This window comes from Oreochromis niloticus, linkage group LG4, assembly GCF_001858045.2.
Source record: "Oreochromis niloticus isolate F11D_XX linkage group LG4, O_niloticus_UMD_NMBU, whole genome shotgun sequence".
In the NCBI taxonomy this organism is placed as follows: domain Eukaryota; kingdom Metazoa; phylum Chordata; class Actinopteri; order Cichliformes; family Cichlidae; genus Oreochromis; species Oreochromis niloticus.
In genome coordinates this window covers 29,318,385-29,339,684 of record NC_031969.2, presented here as the reverse complement: position 1 = coordinate 29,339,684, position 21,300 = coordinate 29,318,385, and the positions used below count along the sequence as shown (strand labels likewise).

Below are 21,300 nucleotides of genomic sequence, written 5' to 3'. Positions count from 1 at the left end.
TTAATATCCAATATCCAAAAGAATCTAAATAGAATTACTAAATAATGAACTCAACCCGAGGCTGCTTCAGTGTAGTTTACACTGATAAACCGCTTAATGAAAAGTACATTTTACTGTGATTGCATATCACAGGGAAACATTGTACTGTTGACTCAAGTATCAGAGTTTGATAAAAAAATAAATAAATAAATACATTTTAAAAACCCATATCAAATGAGTCATTCTTCATGCTGTCACCTTAATGTCACAGAAAATTAAATGTTTTTCTTCTGTTTAAGAACTTTATCATTTAATATTCCCGCTGTTCTGTCAGGATGAATTACATTAGCAAATAAACCAGACTGATACTAATTAATTATAAACTACTTTAAAAGGTGGTTGGGTATTTCCAGGATAAATATTGGGTTTCCTGGTTCCAGTTTAGGGGACTGGGTGCATTTGTTTGCTCCTAGTGCTGCTGGCTCCCTGTGAAGTGAAAGATCTTTAAACAACAGACAACGGACAGACTAACGCCAAGGTAATGATGATTAAATCAGGGGACATAGAACAAATGATACAATAAGGTACAACCCTGACAAGATGTTTAATGGACTAAATGATTACATGGGCCCTTGAGAAAACCAACAAGATGGAAAAATGTTGTTAGAATTGTTTTAGCCCTGTTTTCCTCTAACAGCTTGAGGCTGTGTCTAAAAGTCTGTCAATCTCCACAGACTCGCATGTTAAAACTTTGTTTTCTGTTTACATTCACACAAGCAGCATTTTTGGTTTCTATGGAAAGTGTCTCTCTTTATTTCTTTTACTTGTGCTACTACACATTACTGTGGAAGCTCATTTCTGCCACTAAAAAACTCCTGAGCTTGAGCTGAGTGCCTAATGGCCCTTCATCAAAAAGAGTTTAATTGTGTATGTTTCTGTTCTGTGTCCTGTTTGTTTGTATATGTGTCTTTTTGGCTGCTGTTACAACCAAATTTCCCCTTGTGGGACAATTAAATGATTATTCTATTCTATTCTACTAATTCTGGTACTTTGTATCCACCTGTGAACAGTTTTACTCTAATGTTAACTGCTGCACTATAACGACTAGCTCCAAAATACCAACGTGGATGTGGGTAAAACACTAACATCTTCAAAATGCAGCACTCGGAAACTACAGGGTGACATCGTGATGGCTATGTCCATTTTTATATAAAGTTTGTGCTTTCCCCAATTTTTTTTTTTTCCACTGTAAAGGGATTAAAATAAACTCAGAGCAAATTATACTCTGGAAAAGATTAGCTTTCATATAAATACATTAAAGGACACACACGGGATGTTTACAAATGCTTGGGAACCCTTTTTGAAGTTTGGAAGGTGCGTGCATCTAAGGGAAAATGAAAAAGACCCATTTAATGTTGAGAATCAGCCAGCTGGAGCAGATTGTTGTTTCTGAATGGTTTCTGCTCATTTTCCCACCGCTGTTCAACAAAAAATACAAGAAGCAGTAAAAGGAGAAAATACCAAAAAAAGAATTAAGTGTCTTTAATGATATAGGCTACATTTGTACATTTTCTACAGCAGACTTTCAATGAGACTAACTGCCAATAAGAAAGGGAGAACATTTCACCTGTAACAACTGAAAAACTGGATAAGATGTGAAAAGCTTTGAATTTAAATACTCAGTGTAAATATTCAGCTCAGTATTTTGTCCCATTAAATAATAATACAAACATTTAATAGCTTGAACAATCAATGTGAAATATAAATTACATTAAAGCACCTTTTCAAGAATGAGGATATTAAAATAAATAATTGGCCTTTCCATATCAAGACAGTACATTTTGATGGTAGTAATGTAAGGCTGTGCAGTCACACTGAATGCTCCCGCTCACTGATGTAAAACATACAGTACGTAATGACACAACGTGACTCCAACAATCAACAGCAAATAACTGTGGTTACAATATGAACATCTACTAATGCGTAGCTCCATCAGCAACGACAGAATATTAGTAACTGCTGCGGCATCGTTTCCTTCAGTTCCTTCTTTGAAAAAGAGACCAAATAAAAGACAAAAGTGAGAGGATTGTCACTTAGTCTGCCACCTGCGTGAAGCCTCGTTAGAGATCTCAATTCATTTAGCAAGAAAAAAACAAAACCAAATCGCAGTTCCTCACTCAGTCACTCGTCCACACTGGGACACTGATGAAACCCGTCGTCACCCAGTAAAACTGTCCTACGATGAAGTCGCTAACTGTACACTGTTCATGCACGAGCCTTTCATTCACGCACTAACGATTCTACCTAAACCTGGCAAAGCAACAGTCGCGTGATCGGGTGCGGCGACACACACCTTACACTTTGATCCCTCGACACCTGCAGGTCTGCCTGTCAAACGCATGCACACACACTCATACACCCACACACACGCACAAACACACACCAAGTGAGAAAAGCTTACTGTGAGTATAAAATTGAGGGTAGAGGGTGTTTCAACGGGTACTTCAAAAAGTCACAAGAACATATCAAAGACTGAGGCACAAAGCTGCCTTTTTAAAATCACCAATACAAGTACCAGCAACCGGTGACGGTGGCTCCTGCCTCTACTGCCTTACGGGGTGTAGAAAAATGCATACATCTATGTTACAGTACACGAAGAGGGCTTTAAATGTTTACAGGGCCTGCCAGACACAAATATATTTAATGCTTTGTTTTATTTATACACTGGAAATTTGGTAATCTAAGGAAATTTTAGTGGACATACTATTTGAGGAAAAAAAAAAAAAAATTGTACAGCAATTGAAACACTCATAATTTTTCTTTACATAAAACCCTGTACATGTTAGCATTATAAGTCAATTAAAATTATTATTTAGAAAAAATGTCAGTCAGATGGTTTTAAAAGCTCTTTTTTTCTTACAAAACTGTTTTTGCGCATCTGTGTGTGCGACAGACACGATATATTCCCAATTGTATTCTGGGATTGGGAGACTAATTCAGTCCGAGTACTGAAGATCTAAGTCCACTGTGCCGTCTGTCACCACTAACCTCACCCTCTTGGGTTTTGTGGCACCCATGGAGTGAGATGTTGTAACAGGTCCGTAGTGTGATGTGCCTTGGTGATCCCCAGCGTGGCACTGCTGCTGCATATCCTTCCTGCAGTGCTCATCGTGACCTTTGAGCCCTGAAAATCCAGCCAGAGAAGCTGGGTTAGAGAGCTGGGGTCCACAGGGCTCGACGACCAGCCGCCCCTGTGTGCCCGAAGGCTCCATCAGGCAGTGGTAGGTGTAGTTTGTTGAGCCCATTCCTGGGTAGCCCTCAGCACCATCCCTGAGACCCAGGGTCAAAGAATGGTCTCCACTGAAGTTTAGTACGTAAGGAGGACCTTGATAGCCGTAAGGGAACGAGGCCGAGGGGGCTGAGGACTTGTTTGCTGGTGCTGGTGTACCAGGTGGTGTATTGTGAACCACTTGGGGACTGTTGTGCTGAGACATGGGCGAAAGAGAAGTGCCAAAACTGAAATCAAAGGGGTCTTGCTGAGTGTAACACGGCTGGTGTTTGTCTGAGGTCGGCGTAGTGGATTTATCCTGTTTCATACTTTTCTCGTGTGGTGACGAATAACTGTCGGACATTTTGCTAGGAAAGTAGAACTGCCTTGGCAGGATAGAAAAGTTTTTGTATGCCATGTTGGCTTCGCCACTTTCATGTTTGTCTGATGACATCTTAGCTTTACTATAAGACTGAGAAACTGAGGAGTTGGGTTTATTGAAATGAATGTTGGACCTGTTGGAGGAAGCGAGGTGAACGTCCTTTTCGAACCCCTGAACAGATAAGTTGCCTTTCTGATGACTGTCTGCACTAAAGCAGAACTTTGGACTCTGCTGGGTTTTCTCCATAGCACCTGATTTTGCGCCTAGCATTCTGGGCGAGACGGTCGGGCTGCCGGCAGCCGTGGTGTCTTTGCAAGGTGCGCTGTACAAGTTCTGACTCTGGTTGCCCCCCTGAAACTTAAGCACCCTGTGAATAACTGTAGAGGTTTTCTCAGGAAAGTTGAATGGATTGTCGGGAGGGTTGGGATTTTTCACAGTGAACAGCTGAGGAGAGAGGAATTTGTTAGACATTTGAGACGACTGTACGGGCTTTGTTAAGCAGCTCTGGGACGCTGCTCTAACTGCGTTTGGCTGATTGCTGGAAAATGACTGGGATTTATTGGGAATGGTCATACGATGGAAGGGACCCTGGGTTTTGAGGTTAGCCTGGGTTTTTGATTGGCTGGTGCTTGGCTTTATGTTCATGGCAGCGTGGGGTAAAGTAACAGGACTTTGAGTTGTAACCGAAGACGATGACGTACCCATAAAACGAGGTTTACTGGGTGCCATGAAAGACTGAGTTTTTAAGTCTTCTTTGGAAAACCTCATTCCCAGATTTTTACTTATAATTCGATCTTTAGCCGCTAAGTCGGGGTTGCCCAGAGCTGAATAACTGAAACTGGTGTTGGGTGGGTTTCTGTCTTTGGAGGTATCCTTTGCTTCACATTCCAGAGGAACTGAGTCACTTTTGGAAGGCATTAGGCCTGGAAAAAACTGCAAATCCTCACTGGTAAAGTTATTTCCAGGACTGGGAGGGCCAAGGTATGGCGTTTCCGTGGTCCACGTGTCGGTAGGGCTGTGAGAGAGGGGACTGCTGAAAGGATCTGTAGGAGGATCCAGGGAACACAGATCTGATGGGGAAGATGGAAGCATGTTCTGTGGCTGGTAATAGCCCTCAAAGTTGAGACACTGAAAGTCAAGAATGTCATCACAGCAGTTTGTGAAGGTGGGCTCGCTGGTAAGCATGTTATCTGCTGTTGCAAATGGAGGAGACTGGGACGGGGGTTGGATGACAGAATTAGAAGAGGCTGTGGGCTTTTCCAAAGTCTGAGATGAACACAAGCCCTCGGAAAGCCGAGAGAGACTGTTATCAATTTGCTGAAGAGTGTGACTAAGGCAAGTGGTGGGTGTTTCGACAGGCCCACACTTGTGTGTTCTGTCCATTTTGTGCCTCTGTTTCCTTCCTCCGCTGATCATCTCTGGCCTTTCAGTGATTCTGTCTGCAGCTACGGATGTAACTTCAGTTTTATTGTCGTTGAGGGGCGAGGACAGCGACAGTGGTGATAGGGACAAAGAAAATGGTGGCGGTTCGGTTTTCAGAGAGCTGTTGTTCAGTCTCTGAGAAGATGGGCACTCTTCTTTGAGCTTGCAACAATCGGAAAGTCCTTTTTCTTTACCTAAAACGTGACCCTTCATCTCCGTCTTAATAATGGTCTCTACTTTTAGATCGGGCTGTATGAGCTCCTCTTTACTATCCACCTCCCAAATATCCTCCACCTTCCTACGCAGTTTAATTACCGGTAATGGACAGCCATTTATGTCCAGTTCCGGCTCTTGCTTTTTTTGTGACCCACTTTCAAACAAGCAGGAACTCTTTAAAAAATCGTCTTCGATTTTTGTTTCCAGCCCTACCGCTGACAGGGCTGCGCTGTCATTTTTCTGACTCTCTGTTTTTTCTGGCAGCTGCTTGACTCCAACCACGGGGTCCCTATCGATTTTCTCTTTGCATTGTACTTCGTTGCTGGCAGATACATCGGGTCCACAGACGTTTTCCCTGTCATTTTCAAGGTCTTTGTCTGATTTTGCACCAGTGTAGAAATTTATAGCTTGCAACTTCTCTCCTCTTTTTTTCAAACGATGCAATCTGCTCTTTGACTTCTTACTAGCCTGCACGTGAGCCTGAGCTGCCTCCATCTCCATGTTTAAAATTGACACCGAGTCCATAATAGCTTTAAAAGGATCGAATGCCACCAGCTCATCTCCCTTTTCTGCTTTTAATGCCATGTTTTCCAACCCCGCATTTTGCATCTCCCATACTTTCCCTCTTCTCCTCTTAAGCCGAATTTTAAAAAAGTCTGGCTTTATGTCTTCCAAACCACTTTGTTCCAGGGTCATCATTTCCCCCTCATTTTTACTTTGAAATTCATCTGAAGTCGGACTTTCAGCTACATCCTCAGCACGCTCGCTCTCTAATGTCTGTGCTTTACCAGCGTCATCCTCATCCACCTTTTCTAATTTACACTTTCGAGCGTTCCTCATTAAATGACCACGCTGAGCTTCAGCAGGTCTCGAGCGAAGGACCCTGTTAAAAGAGGGGTGTCTTCTAGGGGCTAACCGCTGCATTTCTGTTCTCCTAACTCTGACTTTATTCTCTCTTTTCACTTTGCTACTCTCCCCTGAAGACGGGGCGAGGTCTTGCTTCAGCTCTGCAGACGATTTCAACTCTGTAACATTTTTAGAAACCTGATCTAAGGCAGAGTTTAGACTTTGTTCAGAATCTAGTGCTGAACTGCGAAATGTACGTTTCTTCAGAGGTATATTGGACTGCGCGTGCGCTTGTGCATTGGTGTCTGGATTAGTCGTGGTTTTAGCCGAAATCGGTGACTTGTGAGGTAGTGGGTTGAGGCAGGTGGCCGGTGGGTCATTGTGCCTCTGCGGCAACTTAAGCTCCAATCTCTCCTGACTCAACTCGGTCTTAACTGTAGCTGTTATGTCTTTGCTTAAGTGTCCCTTGGTGCTTGGCTTATCTTCTGCTTTTCTTTTCACTGCTCTGGGCCTTATCTTTCGTCTTCTAATAATCCTCCTCTGCACTGAACGCCGGAACCTGCCTCCATTTATTTCAGTTTGTTCTGCATCCTCCTCGGCACTCTCCTTGGAGGCCCAGGTAGAAAACCGTCGTCCTACGTTACCTCCCTTTAATCTCCCATCTATTAATGATTTATCTTTTCTTAAAATATCAGATAGCAGAACCTTTGCCTGTTTTATAACAATATCATCTTCATGCCTACTTACTGGCTGCTTACTCAAACTCATTTGTCCCGATCCTTCCTGCGTGCAAACACCCTTGGCTGTATTTTTAACATCCTGGACATTATTTTGACATTTGCTGGGAACCATTTTGCAATCGGTCGATTTCACTTCTTCTAGGTTTCTGTTACTTTTACTGTCTTTCTGCCCTTCTGTTTTGCCTTTTAAAAAATCCGTCTGTTCTTTCTCATCTACCGAAGCCGTTTGTATTTCGATAAATTTCTCACTTCTCTTTTTCTCGCTGTGGGATAAGTCGCCCGTGCTCTCGCTCGAATGCCGCTTCCTTACACTGGTTTTATCTACAGACTTGAAAAACATTTCCCTCACCCCTCTGTTACCGTCAGCTGTGCAGACCTCTGAACTTCTCGCCTGCCTCTGCTGAAATCTGGACGCTCGTTTTTCTGTTGCTGGACCTGGGCGCTGGCTCGGCCTCCTCCTTCCTCTTACCTCCACCCTTACTTTCCTGTCTTCACAGCTTTCTCCAACTTCCAAACTTTGTGACACCGATAACCTCGTTAGATTGACTGTAAGATATTGCTTCAGAGATATTAGCGGATTGTCTCCAGTGTTCTTCAATCCATCCGTGTTACTCGTGGATGAAGCTCTGATAGTCTTGCGCTCAGTTTGCTCAGCAGCTGGATTTTGAGCCTTGGCGATGACGCTGGTTTCGACGGCGCCGCTGCTGCACGGGCCGTTTTGACTTTTTGTGATTGCAGTTTCGACACTCTCTTGTTTTATTGCACTGCAGATTTTGACGACCTCATCCGGGTGACAAACAGTTGTAGTGTTAGTTGTGTTACTGGACTTCGTCTGGTGTGTGAGCGTGGTGCGAACAATGCTTTTTGTTCTTGAAGAGGCCCTCATGTGAACGGGTTTCCTGCCCACCACTTTTACAAACCTCCCATTAAGGCCTGCGCCTCTTACCGCAGATCTGCTTTTCTGACAAACTGACATGGAGGAATTCAGAGTAAAGGGCTTCAAGTTCACCGCACTGCTGTTGCTTTCTTCCCCAGTCATGTTCAGTCCCCTTGGCCTGTTATCTTTTGGCCTCACTTCCTCGAGTTGCTGCAGCAGTGCCCTTTCTTTGCTTTTTGGATCCTTACAATTGAGTAAAAAATCCAAAGAGTGGCGCCGCACTCTGACTCTAAGGTCCTTTAGTGTAACCTGGGACAAAAGCGGAACCGTTCGCCGTTGTTTGGCTGTAGAGGAGGACTTTAGTGGGTGCTTTCCTGATCGTCTTTGCTTCTCCTGTCTCCACTTCTTTGTCTGACTCAGTTTTCTGTTCTTCAAGGCATTTCTCCTCATCTGCTGAGTGAATGAGTTCCTTGAGGGGATGGCTTTGAAAGAGAGACAACAACAAAGAAGCAAATTAACTTTTTGGTTTTCTACACAAAACCAATTGTTCTGCTTTTCTGTCCTGTGAACCACTTCATGTGCAGAGTCTGGTCTATAGTGTAAATCAAACTTGTGAAGACAACGACTGCAAAATGCATTAAGAAGTTGGAGCATTTTCTTTTTTTTAAAAAAGAAGAAGGAAACAAAGCATGTTTACTCTGAAACACAGCAGTGGAACACATAACAGTTTGTTTCTAACAGGAGACAGAAGTATAATTACATTGTTTCAGTTATCAACCCACTTCAAAATCTAAATAATGGACGTCAAATGTAAGGTCCGGGGACCAGAATCACCCCAACAAAGACTCTAATACACTCACTGGATAGCTTTGGAAAATGTGAAGGGCATGAATTGTTGGACTTAAATGTGTTTTACAGCTTTTTCTGCTGATAAAGACCTTCCTGTGGCCAATCATACTACACAACAGTAATTAAGTAATAGATAAACAATCGCATAACAAAAACAGTTCCTGTTTCTCACTACTTACAATAGGTCCACGTACAAAAGAATATTTTCTATGAACAGAAGCTGTTTGTTTTATAATTACAGGACACTCTAGGCAAAATTTCTTTTGTAATTTTAAACATTTATTTCTTAAAACTTAAGCCCAAAGCTGAAAGATTTCTTTCGTTTACAACAGAAGCATTTCTATAGCATGTGGAAATACTGTTGGAACGGCACTTCTTTATGCAATGTGTAGTTAAACCTCTCTGTATGCATTGGTGGCTCATGTGCATGTGGCCCTTTGTATAAAATGAGTTTGACATCCCTGATTTAAATAAATGCTCGAACAAACCTAAAAAAACCAAACAACAAACAGTGGTTCCCTAGAAGTTATTTAAAGGAAAAATAGATAATATAAACTGAGAAAAGAGGCGGGTTAGGGTTAGGGTCCTTTGGTAGGGGCCCATTCTAAGGGATTGTTTTCTTGACTATAAAGCCCGTTACACAAGAGTAACCGCCACTCTTTGCCTGCCCACAGGCTCCCACAAGAAAGGTCTGCAAAAGAAGATCAAGTGAGGGGCCCTTAAAGCTGCAGGAAAAAACTTTCATTACATTTGCTCCTCCCTAGGCAGATTTCACTGAGCAAGGGCTCTCTTTCAGACATCTTGGGTAGAGCTCAACTAAACTGGGTGAGGTTGAGCTTTGAAAAGGTTCAACTTGAGTCATAAGACAAGAGAAAATGAGAGCTTTGTAGCAAAAATGAATGATGAAAAGTAATTTAGTAAGTTCATCCTGATCACCATCTTTTCATGATTGCTGGAAGCCAAAATTTTCATTTGAATTAAAATCTGAGCTCAGCCCTGCCTTACAGTGTATGGAGCATATGGTACAGCTCCTTCTTGCATCTGCACATAAAACATCTACAGGAACATCTGTCATTCCTCGAAAAAGTTAAAGTACACTCTTCTCCCTGGAGCTGCATTACCGCACCTTCCACACAGTTCGTTAAAACACGCAGAATCGCATGCAGTCTAATCACAACTAAAGCTCCATTGTTATTAATCATCGACACAGATTATTGAATAACTTTTGATAAATATAAATATTTTAATGAGGATCCATTTGTGAGTGGTCCCTCGTAATGTTTATGTTGGCTGTCCCTGAGGAAGATCCCGTCTAATTATTCTAAACCCCACATAATAAATCCTTTATTTATATGATTGCATAAGCATGCGTATGCTACCTAAAGCAAACAGATAAGAACAAAAGGATATTAAAACATCTGGATTTATTTAGTTTATTTATTTAGTAGAGTAAGTAAACAAGTTTGGAGATTTTATATTATATATGTCATGTGGTAGCTGCACAAATATTTAATAGCAGACCCTTTTTAAGGCATTATATTTTACAGGTTATGGATAATTGCACTGCCACTGTTCCATACTCTCATCTGGCCAAAAATAGTAGGATAAAGTTGTTCATTAACAGGTAACCACTTGCTGATCTTCCTTGTGGTTTATCAAAGCACAAAAATGTTCCATGGACCTTAGATGACTTTTCAGCAGCAGATGATCCAAGTTTTAAAGTGGTTTAAAGGTCAACTCGCTGATTATAAACCAGATTTCTGTCCCCCATGTAGATTTTTACAATATGTATAATATATATCGTGACAGCTTTGCAGTTTTAATATGCAAAAGCTGCAAATACTTTGAACAGAGCGATAATCTTAATCTGAACGATGCGGTCACGGCAGGATTTAAGCTGTACCGGGTATTATTGTGGGGCTTGTATTAATGTAGTCTTTACTTTACAATCTAAAGAACCTCGAAGCAACTGTTGCTATGATTTGGAGCTATATAAATAAAACTGGATAGGATTTAATAAAAAAATTAGGCATAAACTCTGTTTATTTGTGTGTTTTTCCATTAACATCAGGGATTTTCCTGAGTCAAAAGAGGCCTTGAGTACGACAGGACTGCATATAGTTTAGGTATTGGCCTTGTGTTACCTTACTCAATAAAAATCTATGGATTTTCCCTTTAAGTACAATCCCTCTGATTGTGCTTTGGGGAAAGCCCAAAACCTTTTTAGTAGGAAAATCCCAAACTGGTTACCTTTAAAGATTCCCGAGTGTATTCCTGGTGTTATCGGCCTTGTAGAAAAGTGACCTCTCTCTCTTTGATGACGAAGATATCGCTCTCTCAGGCGGTACTTTTGGCCCACGGGGTCCTTTGTTTCCTCGATTTCAGGCTGTTTCCCTCTGTGCTTGAAGTGACCCTCTCCATTCCTAAAGAAGAGTTAAAAAAAAAAGGTTCAAAGTTCAGAGTTTTCATCTCTTAGATGAATAAAATCTGTTGAGAAAAAAAGACTTTGATAAAGACCATGTCTGATCAGATAATGGACGCACCTCTCACAGGTGCAGCATTCACACATTTCATTGCCTTCACCAAAAAAGCTGGCTCCATAGTAACACGTGATCTCTTCCCCAGGTGCTATGGGTCGAATCACCTCAACACAAGCGATATTCTTCTCACCGGGGACGAACTGGGCGGGTGAAAAAGGAGGAAAAAAAACAGACAAAGACAAAGGTTGGATGGCCCGTGGGAAACAACAACAAAGCAGTCAGGAGGCAGAAGGCAGGTCTAAATCTGCACTTAAAATACAACATTTAGTATGAAAATAACATGTTATAATTTCAACTTGAAGTGTTTTAGTGAATTATTATTGCAGGTTACCTTGCAGTTTGGTTTGCAGTCTTCAGTGCAAAGGGACAAAGAAAAAAAGATAAATAAGGTTAGGTCATTAAAAAAAAAAACACACCAGTGGATGAAAAACTCCACATTTTGCTGATCTACTGGTTTAGATTGGATTTGTTTTCACAAAAGAAATAAAGAAATAGCCCTCTGATGCAAAAAAAATTACCCAGTTTTTACTAGGCCTTTGGCATAATTGCAGTTAGGATAAGATATTCTTTGTTTTCTTTAAAATATGGAGCTGAAACATTAAACAGAACCTACAACAGAACACCTCAAATACCAAATAGATCAACACAAATACAATTTGACAAAACAAAACAGCTCAACAAGGTGCAATAAACAAACAACATGCAAAAGAAAAGCTCTAAATCTAAACGAAATACAATCAGATGCTTAAAAAAAAGCTTAATATCATATAATATGACTAAGTGGCTTATAAAGTAAAAGAGTTCAAATTCAACAGAGCAAAAAGAAACAGCAGTAAAAACAAGCACAGCATATGTCATGTCACATTAAAGTGGTTCACTATAACAGGATGTGAAGTGTTGAGACAACACAGGGCCGAAATAAACTCAGACAATTTACTCTCTGCAAGACAGATGTTTTGTGTAATAAAGAGTTATTGCATGAGGTATGAAAGACCTCCTGAATCTTTATTACTGTGCACCAACATGTCATCTGCTAACATGATTTTCTCGCGCTTGTAACTAGAAAGTCAATAAATCATATGAGGAAACCTATAATTTCTCACTATAATTATGATGAGGACACACACATGGGTGCAAAACATTGACCGCTATCCCTGCGTCACTGCAGTGCAAACCGAGTTCAGGATAAATCTGTTTTGGTGTACTCTGTGAATTATATACATTCATCAGCTTGAATAAGGAACCTAAAGTGAGCCTATTATGCTCGTTTCCAGCTCCATATTTAGCACAGGTTTGCATGATTTATTTATTTATTTTTATTCATATTTATTCATCTATTATTAAGCTTTGGTAAAGCCCCTCAATTCCTCTTTTGTTTTACTGTTTTAGTTTCCATTTTCATCTTTTTAGCCAACAATCTTCTGGTTGGCTGCTCATCGCAAGCACGAGGGTCAAGATATTCAACCTCTTTATCCTGATAGAAGCAAAGAGCAGAAACGTATCTGAAACAGAGCATTCAGAGCAGCCTGAAGCCTCAGCTTTTGGCCCACAGAGATAACTGTACGCACACCAGCTTCAGCATTTCAAACTTGAGGAATGATTAAAATCAAACTAGGGCTGTGCGATATGACCAAAATCTCATATCCCGATATAAGAATTCTATCGTCCCGATAACGATATAAATCACAAAAATGTAACATTTTCTGTAAATTATGTGAATCTCGGGCAGCTCGACTTGCGTGAAGTGTTTCCAACTGCGCGTCATGTAGCTGGAGTCGAGTGTTTTAACAGATGCATGAAACTATACATTTTTAGACATAAGTGGTAACGGCCGCCGTTTTCTTTGTGAGTATTTATTACACGGCGTGCTGCGGGGAAAAGCCTGTTCTAACGTTTGAGTCTAAGGTTTATTTTTTAGCACCTGGCGGCTCTTTTTTGCTTCTCATCCGTAAATAATCTGCTCTTTCACGTGATTGAGTTTATTTTGAAAAGTCTCAACAGGATCTTGAGCTTTATTGTGAAGGGTTTATGTGGAACATAAACAAGCGGACACGCGATGGTGTTACAGTCGTTGTTGCTAACGACAACGCATAAAAACAAGCGCTTGTCCGTCCGTAGTGTGGTTATATTAAATATAAGAGAGAGAGAGAAATTAAGAAATTAATATAGCCACTACAGTGACCCATCAAAATAATGAAAAAATATTGCCGTAAACAGTTTATTTTGCGACACCACGAAACAAACGATAGCGTAAAATGAAACGATAGACGTTTTTATATCGTTATCCGATATATATCGTTACATCGAACAGCCCTAAATCAAACTTTAAATAAAGGCTTGCTCAATAACAGCTAAAATCATAATCAGTTAATTTGGTCACCATGGAGAACTTTTTAAACACATTTTTAAACACAGACTAAAAAAAATACACAAAAAAAATGATTTATTTCACTAAATTCTCTTTTTTTAAAAAGAAAGAAAGTTGAAGAAAGTTCATTTCCCCAAACTTTCATCGTAATAAATCAAAATGAAATGAACTGAACCTGAAATGGGTTTCTGTAGAAATCCTTTATTTGAGATCTCTGAATTTTAAAAGGACTGCCTGCACACTATCTGAAGCTCTGGCATGCTCAATAGTAACTACAGTGTAAAACTGAAGGTATGGCCTAGATTTCCATTAAGATGCATATATCTGTGTACAACCACTAGTCTCGTCTAGTCAACCACTAGGGTAAACACACTCACCGTGGTTAATGAAGGCTGCAGGCCCGAGCCAGAGCTGAGCGCAGCGTTTGCGTGTGGAATACATCACGCTGAAGTCATTGACTCCCGCCCTCAGCACGGCACTGTCAGCAGGACTCAGCTCTGCTATGCAGCCCAGCAGGACCTCCACCCGCTCTCCTACAAACCTGCCGAGGAACAATTCAGCCATCACATTTTCAGTTGTAAAAATCGACAACATACAGGACGCAGTGCTGCTGCAGTGGCAGCTCGTGACGTTGCTGCGTGTGAATACCAGTGCCTAGTTGAGGTTATCTTGGCTCCGTTGGTCTCTGAGGAGTATCTGTCACAGGACTCTATCTTGACACCGCTATCCAACAGGAAGGCACTGAGGTAGCGATAAACCTGCAAACATCACACACGGTCTTTGATTGTGATGTTACACTCGAGTGACAAATCCAAGAATCAGTGATAAACACATACATGCCTAACATAGACAATAAAGTCAAATGATAACAAACATTTTTGTTTTATGCATACATGTTGTCTCAGCAGCTCCTGTCGATGGCTCCCCAAAGCATTAAAGTAGTCACCAGCCAGCTCGCCCACCGTCAGAGCCTCAAACGTAGCGTTGAAGTCGTGCGTACGCTGAAACCGCAAAAGGGTCTCTTTGAGGTTACCCCAACGTCGGATCTCTGGTGGGGGGCTGCACAAAGAGAGAGGGACAGATATAAGAAGACTAGAAATGGTACTGAACAGGAATTAACAGAGTCTAAGAAGCTGCCTTTTAACACTGAAATTTAAATATAGCATTGAAATATAGATTTTGAACCATCAACACCCAAATCAGCCCACAGTTAAAAAATATTAGGACTAAATGTTCCACAGTTCTGTTCTTATAAGCTACAATAACAATAATAAATATTTGTGCATCTTTCTCAGAAATCTAACCTTTCTTCACTTCTGTATTTAATACGGATGCACCAAAACATGCACAACAGGTGCAGACAGGGTTTATCCACAGCCCTCTGGGAGGTCGCTGCACCCATATGTATGACTGGTCAGGATATAGACGGGGCAAAGAGGCTATGTTACCTTATTTAATAAAAGTCTATGCATTTTTCTGTTCTTATATAATTTTCAATTATTCATTTTAAAGTGGATTTAAATACATTTCATGCAGGAAAAACACCAGCACTCAGCATCCGGTTTTGACCATCTGTTGTTTCGCATCATTTCTGTGCCGAAGTCTCAAAAGTTCTGTTATTAATTAGAAGGATTATTTCATTGTTTCCTTGAAAAATGAGGCATTCATACCTCCTTTACCTACAATAAAGAACAAAAATTAAACTGATCACAGAGCCGACTTGTTATTTTAAACATCTTCTCTGCCCAGAATTTGACAAACATTAACAAACTCATTCATTAAAACTGCTTTAAAATAAGCAGTTCTCAAACTACTCATGAAAAATCTTGTTTTTCTTCCCAGGAAAATGAACAGCAGTTTACTGCTGCTGCTGCGTACACCTTCATTAAAGTAAAATTCAGGTTTTTCTTTTTAATGACTTTCTCTAATGACTGCTGAGGTGTGAGCTTTTATTCGGCCACTCATCGTTATTATGTATTAACTTTCACTGAACATCCAGGTTTTGCAGTTGGCCTGAAGTGTCACTGCATTAAAGCATAATCAGAACCACCTGGTATTCTTAATGTTTTATAGAGCTCAGGGGCCGCTTTAATAGGAATGCACGGATTGCGAAATTCTGGACTGATGATTAACCTTCAAGAGCCCAAACAAGTTAATTTAGAACTCAAACTGCACATTTCTGTGTGCTGTAGTGATATTTCTAATCATAAAAACATTTCCAATTTACTTTAACAAAACGTAAAGCTTTTTTTCCCCCCACCTTTCAAATAACAAGAATTAGCCGACTGGTGTTGGGAGGATAATGGAAAGTTATACAGGGTCATTTATGACCCTGGAAATGTATGTATTTTTGTAAAATTACAGGCTCTGATTTTATTTTCCACTTCTGATCACGACATTGTAATGGTCTGCAGTCAACCATGACTAACAGAACTAGAGCAGCACCATTTACTGCTGCAGAAGCCTTGAGGCAGACACTTAAAGCCTGAAGTAACAATGAAAACAGCTCAACTGACAAAAATTAGTTGGCAAAAGTGACATAAATAATTTGAATGTTTCTGTGCAAACCCACACACATAAAAACAACATATTTGTTAAGAAGCCTGGAAGTAACAAAGGCTGAATGAAAACTTCACTGTAATTGCTGTTGATGAAGGCATCACCAGTTCATCTAATGTTACCATTTATTACATAACAGTTGGGACACACATAAGTAATGGCACTGGTGGATTTAACAATATATGCTACAGGTAAAGGAAATGGTATGATAAACACAAGCAGACCCATTATTCCTCTATTCCTGTATAAAATATGAGTCATGACCCCGCTTTGTCATTTCAGACACTAAAATAGCTCGGCTGCTTGGGCGTTTAAATAACAGTTTGAGTCAATATTGTTCTTCTGTTAATATTACTTCTTTATTGTTATTAATTCCCCCTTTGTGTCGGGGAAACAAACACTGACATTATAAATAATAACTGACATGCTTTAAAGTCTTTTCAGCTCTTTGTTAAACTATTTTTTAACATTTTCCCAGCACAAAACTGATGTAACACAACACAATCGGCCATTGACATAAAGAAATATTAATGAAAAAAAATGTAGTAACAGGAATGATACAAGCATTTTTTTTTTCATTTGTTCAAACTGTGATGTACAATCAGAACAGAAGTGACAAAAATATGTTGAAATGGAGCATAATCTGATATCCACATGTGGGTGTTGTTCCTACATCATCATAACATCATTATAACAGTCTTTTTTTCTCAAGTTGCAAAGCTATGACATCACAACAATATGATTGGTCAGGTGCAAAGCTAAAACCGGACCAATATTATTTTGATGATGCACAAAAAACACCAGTACGGGATATCAGGTACACCTACATGTTATGGTTTCTCTTTCACCCTCACATTTATTTATTTATTTATTTATTTATTTTTATATTTCTCTATAAAGTGAAATTCACCCTTTAACCCTATCGTGGGATTATTAGTTTAGATCAGTTTCTTTCTTCTGCTTTTGTAGTTTTTTACACCCAACTAAAAATCAAAGAAATCAAGCCTTAAAAAAGCCAGCAAAACAGCAGTGATCACACTCTTTGCCAGCCATACCATAGCACTGGGTGGTCACTGGACTCCATGCTTGTTGTATTGTGTGTCAGATTACCTGATGTTCATTTTGTGGGTGCTGAAGCCCAGCAGCGGGTCCAGCACCAAGCGGGTGGCCAGGTCATCCGTCTCACACAGCTCCTTCACACTCATTCTAGTGCTTCCGTCCATCGCCTCCCACCATCAGCATGCTGAAACCACAGGCATCAAAGTAACGCTGTGACAGCAGCAGCAACAACAAACCACAATCAGCTACGAGTTTTGCATTTCTGCACATCACACAACACCTGCATTAAATTTCTCACCATATCTACGTATATATCTACGTATATAACCGGTCTGCAGCTGAGTTGCATCATGATAAAGAACAGTAGATAAAATCGTTGCGTGAGAAAGGAATGTGGCTGTGTTTCTACGGGCTTCAACAGTCCATTAGCTTAGCAGGGTAAATATGTTATCAGCTGAGGGAGGGAGGGAGCTAACGCTATGGCCTGTAGCTACAGTAACAGCATTGCATTGCAACGCTGATGAAAGCCAGCGCATCGATGCATACTTGACACAGCTATGCGGGCTTCCCAAACCTACCTGGGAGTCTTTTGTAGTCAACGAAAGTATCGTCAGGTTGACCGTTTAGCAGCAAGCCGCTCACTCCCTCTGCTCCGGCTCTCGCTCTGCTGGCTGGTGCAAGTTAGCCTAGCAGCAGCAGCGAAGCCCGCTAGCTCTCTGCCGCCTCGCTGGCTCTCCCCGAAGATGGAGTCTTCTCGACGCTTATGGAATTTTACTGCTCCTTCACGACTCCGGGTTCCAGCCGAAATTTTAAAAGGGGGACAAATGCACGACACCGGGGAACGATTGAGGCACGAAATGTGTGTGTTTTGTAGCTGCTAACTAGCTTTTACGGGCTCGTCTAGTAGCAAAAGTTGATGATGAGCGACGTCCAACGCAACCGAACTAGCAGTTGGCCACGCCCCTCACGCTGCGCCATTCGCTTAGGTCAAGGTCAATTTTACAAATCAAACCAGAGGGCTTTGTTTTAAGCTCTCTGATTGGTCAGACCCTTTTATGGGCGGCGCCGATCCATACACTGGGTTTACTACGACGTGCAGAGGTGAGTGTTTTCTTGTACAGCGGCCTCTGCCTCTATTTGGCTGCTGGAAAGCATTTCACACAATCACACTGTTAGTACACAGTCAGGATGCGCTCATCAGCGACACTAAAACCTACCTGAAACCCTCCTGCACTGTTAATTGCACATCTAAAGCTCACAGTGAGGAACTCCGTGCATTAGATTGATGCTTCGGGATTGAAATTTTGCTATTTAAACACCTCATTTAAAGGTTAAGCAAATATAATTTATTTTAAGTTTTAATTAATGAGATGACAAATTTAAGGGCCAAGCTTTAGATTGCATTACGTCGTAATAAACACAAATAATACGCCATTCTACAATTGCAGGACATTTTCTGTCCCACCCTCGAAAATTGAAAATAATTCTTGCACAAAGTACATAATACACACATAATACATTTGTCGTGTAAATTACTCTTGTCCTGGGACAAAATGTAAACCTAGTGGTTGGAAAGGTGATTCCAAAATATTATTTAAAATACAAAATAGCTCATGAGAACCGCCCAAAATAGCATTTTTTTTTTTCTTTGCCATAGTCTTCTGATAAGCATGTCTAATAGACTAGTTAAAATAAGATTGATGATTTTGTTGACATGTGTCTCTTGAACATTTTTTTTCACATCAACATATTTTTAAAGAACAGTCATTATGCACTGCTGCCGTGTCCAACAACACACATGCAACCTTGTTACCAAAATCTATTTAGCCTGGAAAAGGAAGAGATAAAACAGTGACATGATATAACAAGGAAGAAGTGACATGATCAAGTCATGTGCTAACAGCATGGAAAGACCAAAGGTCAGTCCTCTTTGACCTATTTTGTATTTTTCCAGTCTTTTCTTATTAGATTGGTGTGTCAGTCTAATCAATGCAAGCCTGTTACTTATATTTTTAAAAAGCAGATGAATTCCTTTCAAAAGTTTCCCTCATTTATTTATATAACATCCTTTAATCAAAGACGTTCCACTGCTGCATCTTTTTCGGAGGAAACAAAAATATTAGCAACCCTATTACCATACATAGAAAACAAACATTGTTAAAACATACCAATTTAATAAAATAATCATCATAAATGTTGGCACAATCTGTTGCCTTTGTAATAATTTGAATTATTATATGAATAGTAAAATGGCCTGCATTTGTATAGCGCTTTACTCAGTCCCTAAGGACCCCAAAGTGCTTTACACTACATTCACACACATTCACACACTGGTGATGGCAAGCTACATTGTAGCCACAGCTGCCCTGGGGCGCACTGACAGAGGCGAATAATAGAAAAATGCTGAAAATTGGGTGAAGAAGATTTCGAAAGTTTTTAATGTTTTTTAAGTTTAAATTGTCCACCGATTGCAGAATCCATGTAAACCTTGGAAAACAGTTCAGAAAGTGCAGGAAATGTAGATTTAAACACAGAGTTTTATACAACATGCTTTTAGAAGTCATTTGAAGGAAGCTGGGGATCTGGTAATCTTTATCACCCAGGTTAGCTCAGAGCCACCAAGGTGCCCTGCTTTTGGCAACAGGTGACCTTCAAATGGACCCCTGGATCATCTGAGGTCAATATTTTAGATAAAAATATAACAGATAAACTTCCATTTATCGACATAGGGTTTGAGTGCTGGGTGGGATAGCCATGTAAAGTGTGGGATTGCTTGGTGTTCCCCCAGCAAACTGTGAGCATCACTTAATTTTCTACATTTGTTGAATTTTTGGGTGCCATTAGCATCTAAAGTGGAACAAAAAAATCTTTAGTTAACATAAAATGGAATATAAAGCCATGAGACCATCAGGCATTATCCTCAAATGCTCTAATTTTATCACTGCTGAGTCAACACACACACAAAGGCTTGGGATAAAAGTCAGAGTATAAACACACTTACAGCGTTGTCTGACATCAGGCTACAGGCACACCATGGTGAGCTGATACTCTCTTTCTTTAATCTTTTTCAGCCATCTGTTGTCCTCCGATGTCCATCCCTTTTCTCTCTGTGGATCCTCCCTTCCTTCACAATATTGCAATATCACAGTGTTGTGATATTGTCACAACTTGTTAACTATAAATTAACGACTAAACTTAAGAAAATAGGAAAAAAATATTTAGTTTGCAGTCATATTTATATCCGTTATTTTAACACAACAAGCCTGAAGAGAGGTTCGTGTGGGTGTGAAGTAATACTATTCTGAACTCCCCTGACAAATGCCATTCATGATATAAGTTAAAACTAATATTTAAACTAATAAAAAGTGAATTTGTATGAAAAAACATCACCCTGGAAAGCAGCTCAGACTATTTAAAACTATATAGAAACGAAACTTTGCATGTGGCAACCTTAATTGTTCCATACAAGCTTTTTTTAGCTTACTGAAATAAGGAAGTCATGACCACATGTGAACATGAAGTTGGCCAAAGAACAAGTCTCACAAAGAGTTTTAAGACGGTGCCTCCAAACAGCCTGACGTCTTCACTCTGTTCTCCCATACTGCCAATGACTACTCCAGGCAAACTGCTTCAATATCAGTGTGTAGTCATCTTGCTTCTGCCTTTCAAAGTTCATTTAAATAGACCATTTGCAGTCAGAAATACACACATTGGACCAATTTGAGTTAAAAATGTAGCTTCACATAGATTCTGATTCTTTCGGACATAAAACATTTTAAAGTGAGCTGTGCCAGCCATCTCAGCCCCGCTGTTTGAAATACAATCCATCTTTCCGTGCTTCTATTTTCAGACACACTGAATGCAGACACCTCGCTGCTCTTTGGATTATTGCCAGCCACTATTCTGGAGTGCTGAAATTTCTTAGAAATAAATAAGCACCCCCTAAAACTCTATGGACAGGTCTCAACTGGAAAACGATCCAAAGTAGTGCTACTGCATATTTTAAAGGGTGTCAAGCATTCAGGAACCCGGTGACAGCCTGCTTTACAAGGAGCAGAAGTGGAAAGCACCAATCGCTCTGTCATCACAAAGGCTCAGCTGGAGTATTCCAAGTGGCCGGATGACTTCATTCAGCTATCAAAGAGTGTCTCTCTCAGCTCCTTGGAGGAGGAAACTGTAGCTCCCTTCAGCACTT

At 40.4% G+C, this 21,300-nt stretch overlaps 1 protein-coding gene across 1 annotated transcript; it reads right to left on the bottom strand.

Annotated features, from left to right (window-relative positions):
- Positions 1-1,506: 1,506 nt before the first annotated feature.
- On the bottom strand, positions 1,507-18,083 carry kmt5c (lysine methyltransferase 5C). The gene is made up of 9 exons (XM_005468987.4): positions 17,684-18,083; positions 17,157-17,289; positions 14,381-14,546; positions 14,136-14,245; positions 13,865-14,028; positions 11,451-11,470; positions 11,123-11,259; positions 10,830-11,002; positions 1,507-8,212 (listed from the first exon to the last, which is right to left on the bottom strand). Exons 2-9 carry the CDS (start codon positions 17,267-17,269, stop codon positions 2,976-2,978), a joined length of 6,120 nt encoding a protein of 2,039 aa, XP_005469044.1. The 5' UTR covers positions 17,270-17,289; positions 17,684-18,083; the 3' UTR covers positions 1,507-2,975.
- Positions 18,084-21,300: the final 3,217 nt, after the last annotated feature.

What these genes read in the sequence shown, in the direction of transcription:
- kmt5c (XM_005468987.4), bottom strand. Translation starts at nt 17,269, where the DNA reads ATGGACGGAAGCACTAGAATGAGTGTGAAGGAGCTGTGTGAGACGGAT. An exon ending in AGGAGCTGCTGAGACAACAT is followed by an intron (nt 14,246 to 14,380) that starts GTATGCATAAAA and finishes TGATGTTTGCAG; the next exon opens with GTTTATCGCTACCTCAGTGC. An exon ending in ACACTCGGGAATCTTTAAAG is followed by an intron (nt 8,213 to 10,829) that starts GTAACCAGTTTG and finishes TCTCTTTCAAAG; the next exon opens with CCATCCCCTCAAGGAACTCA.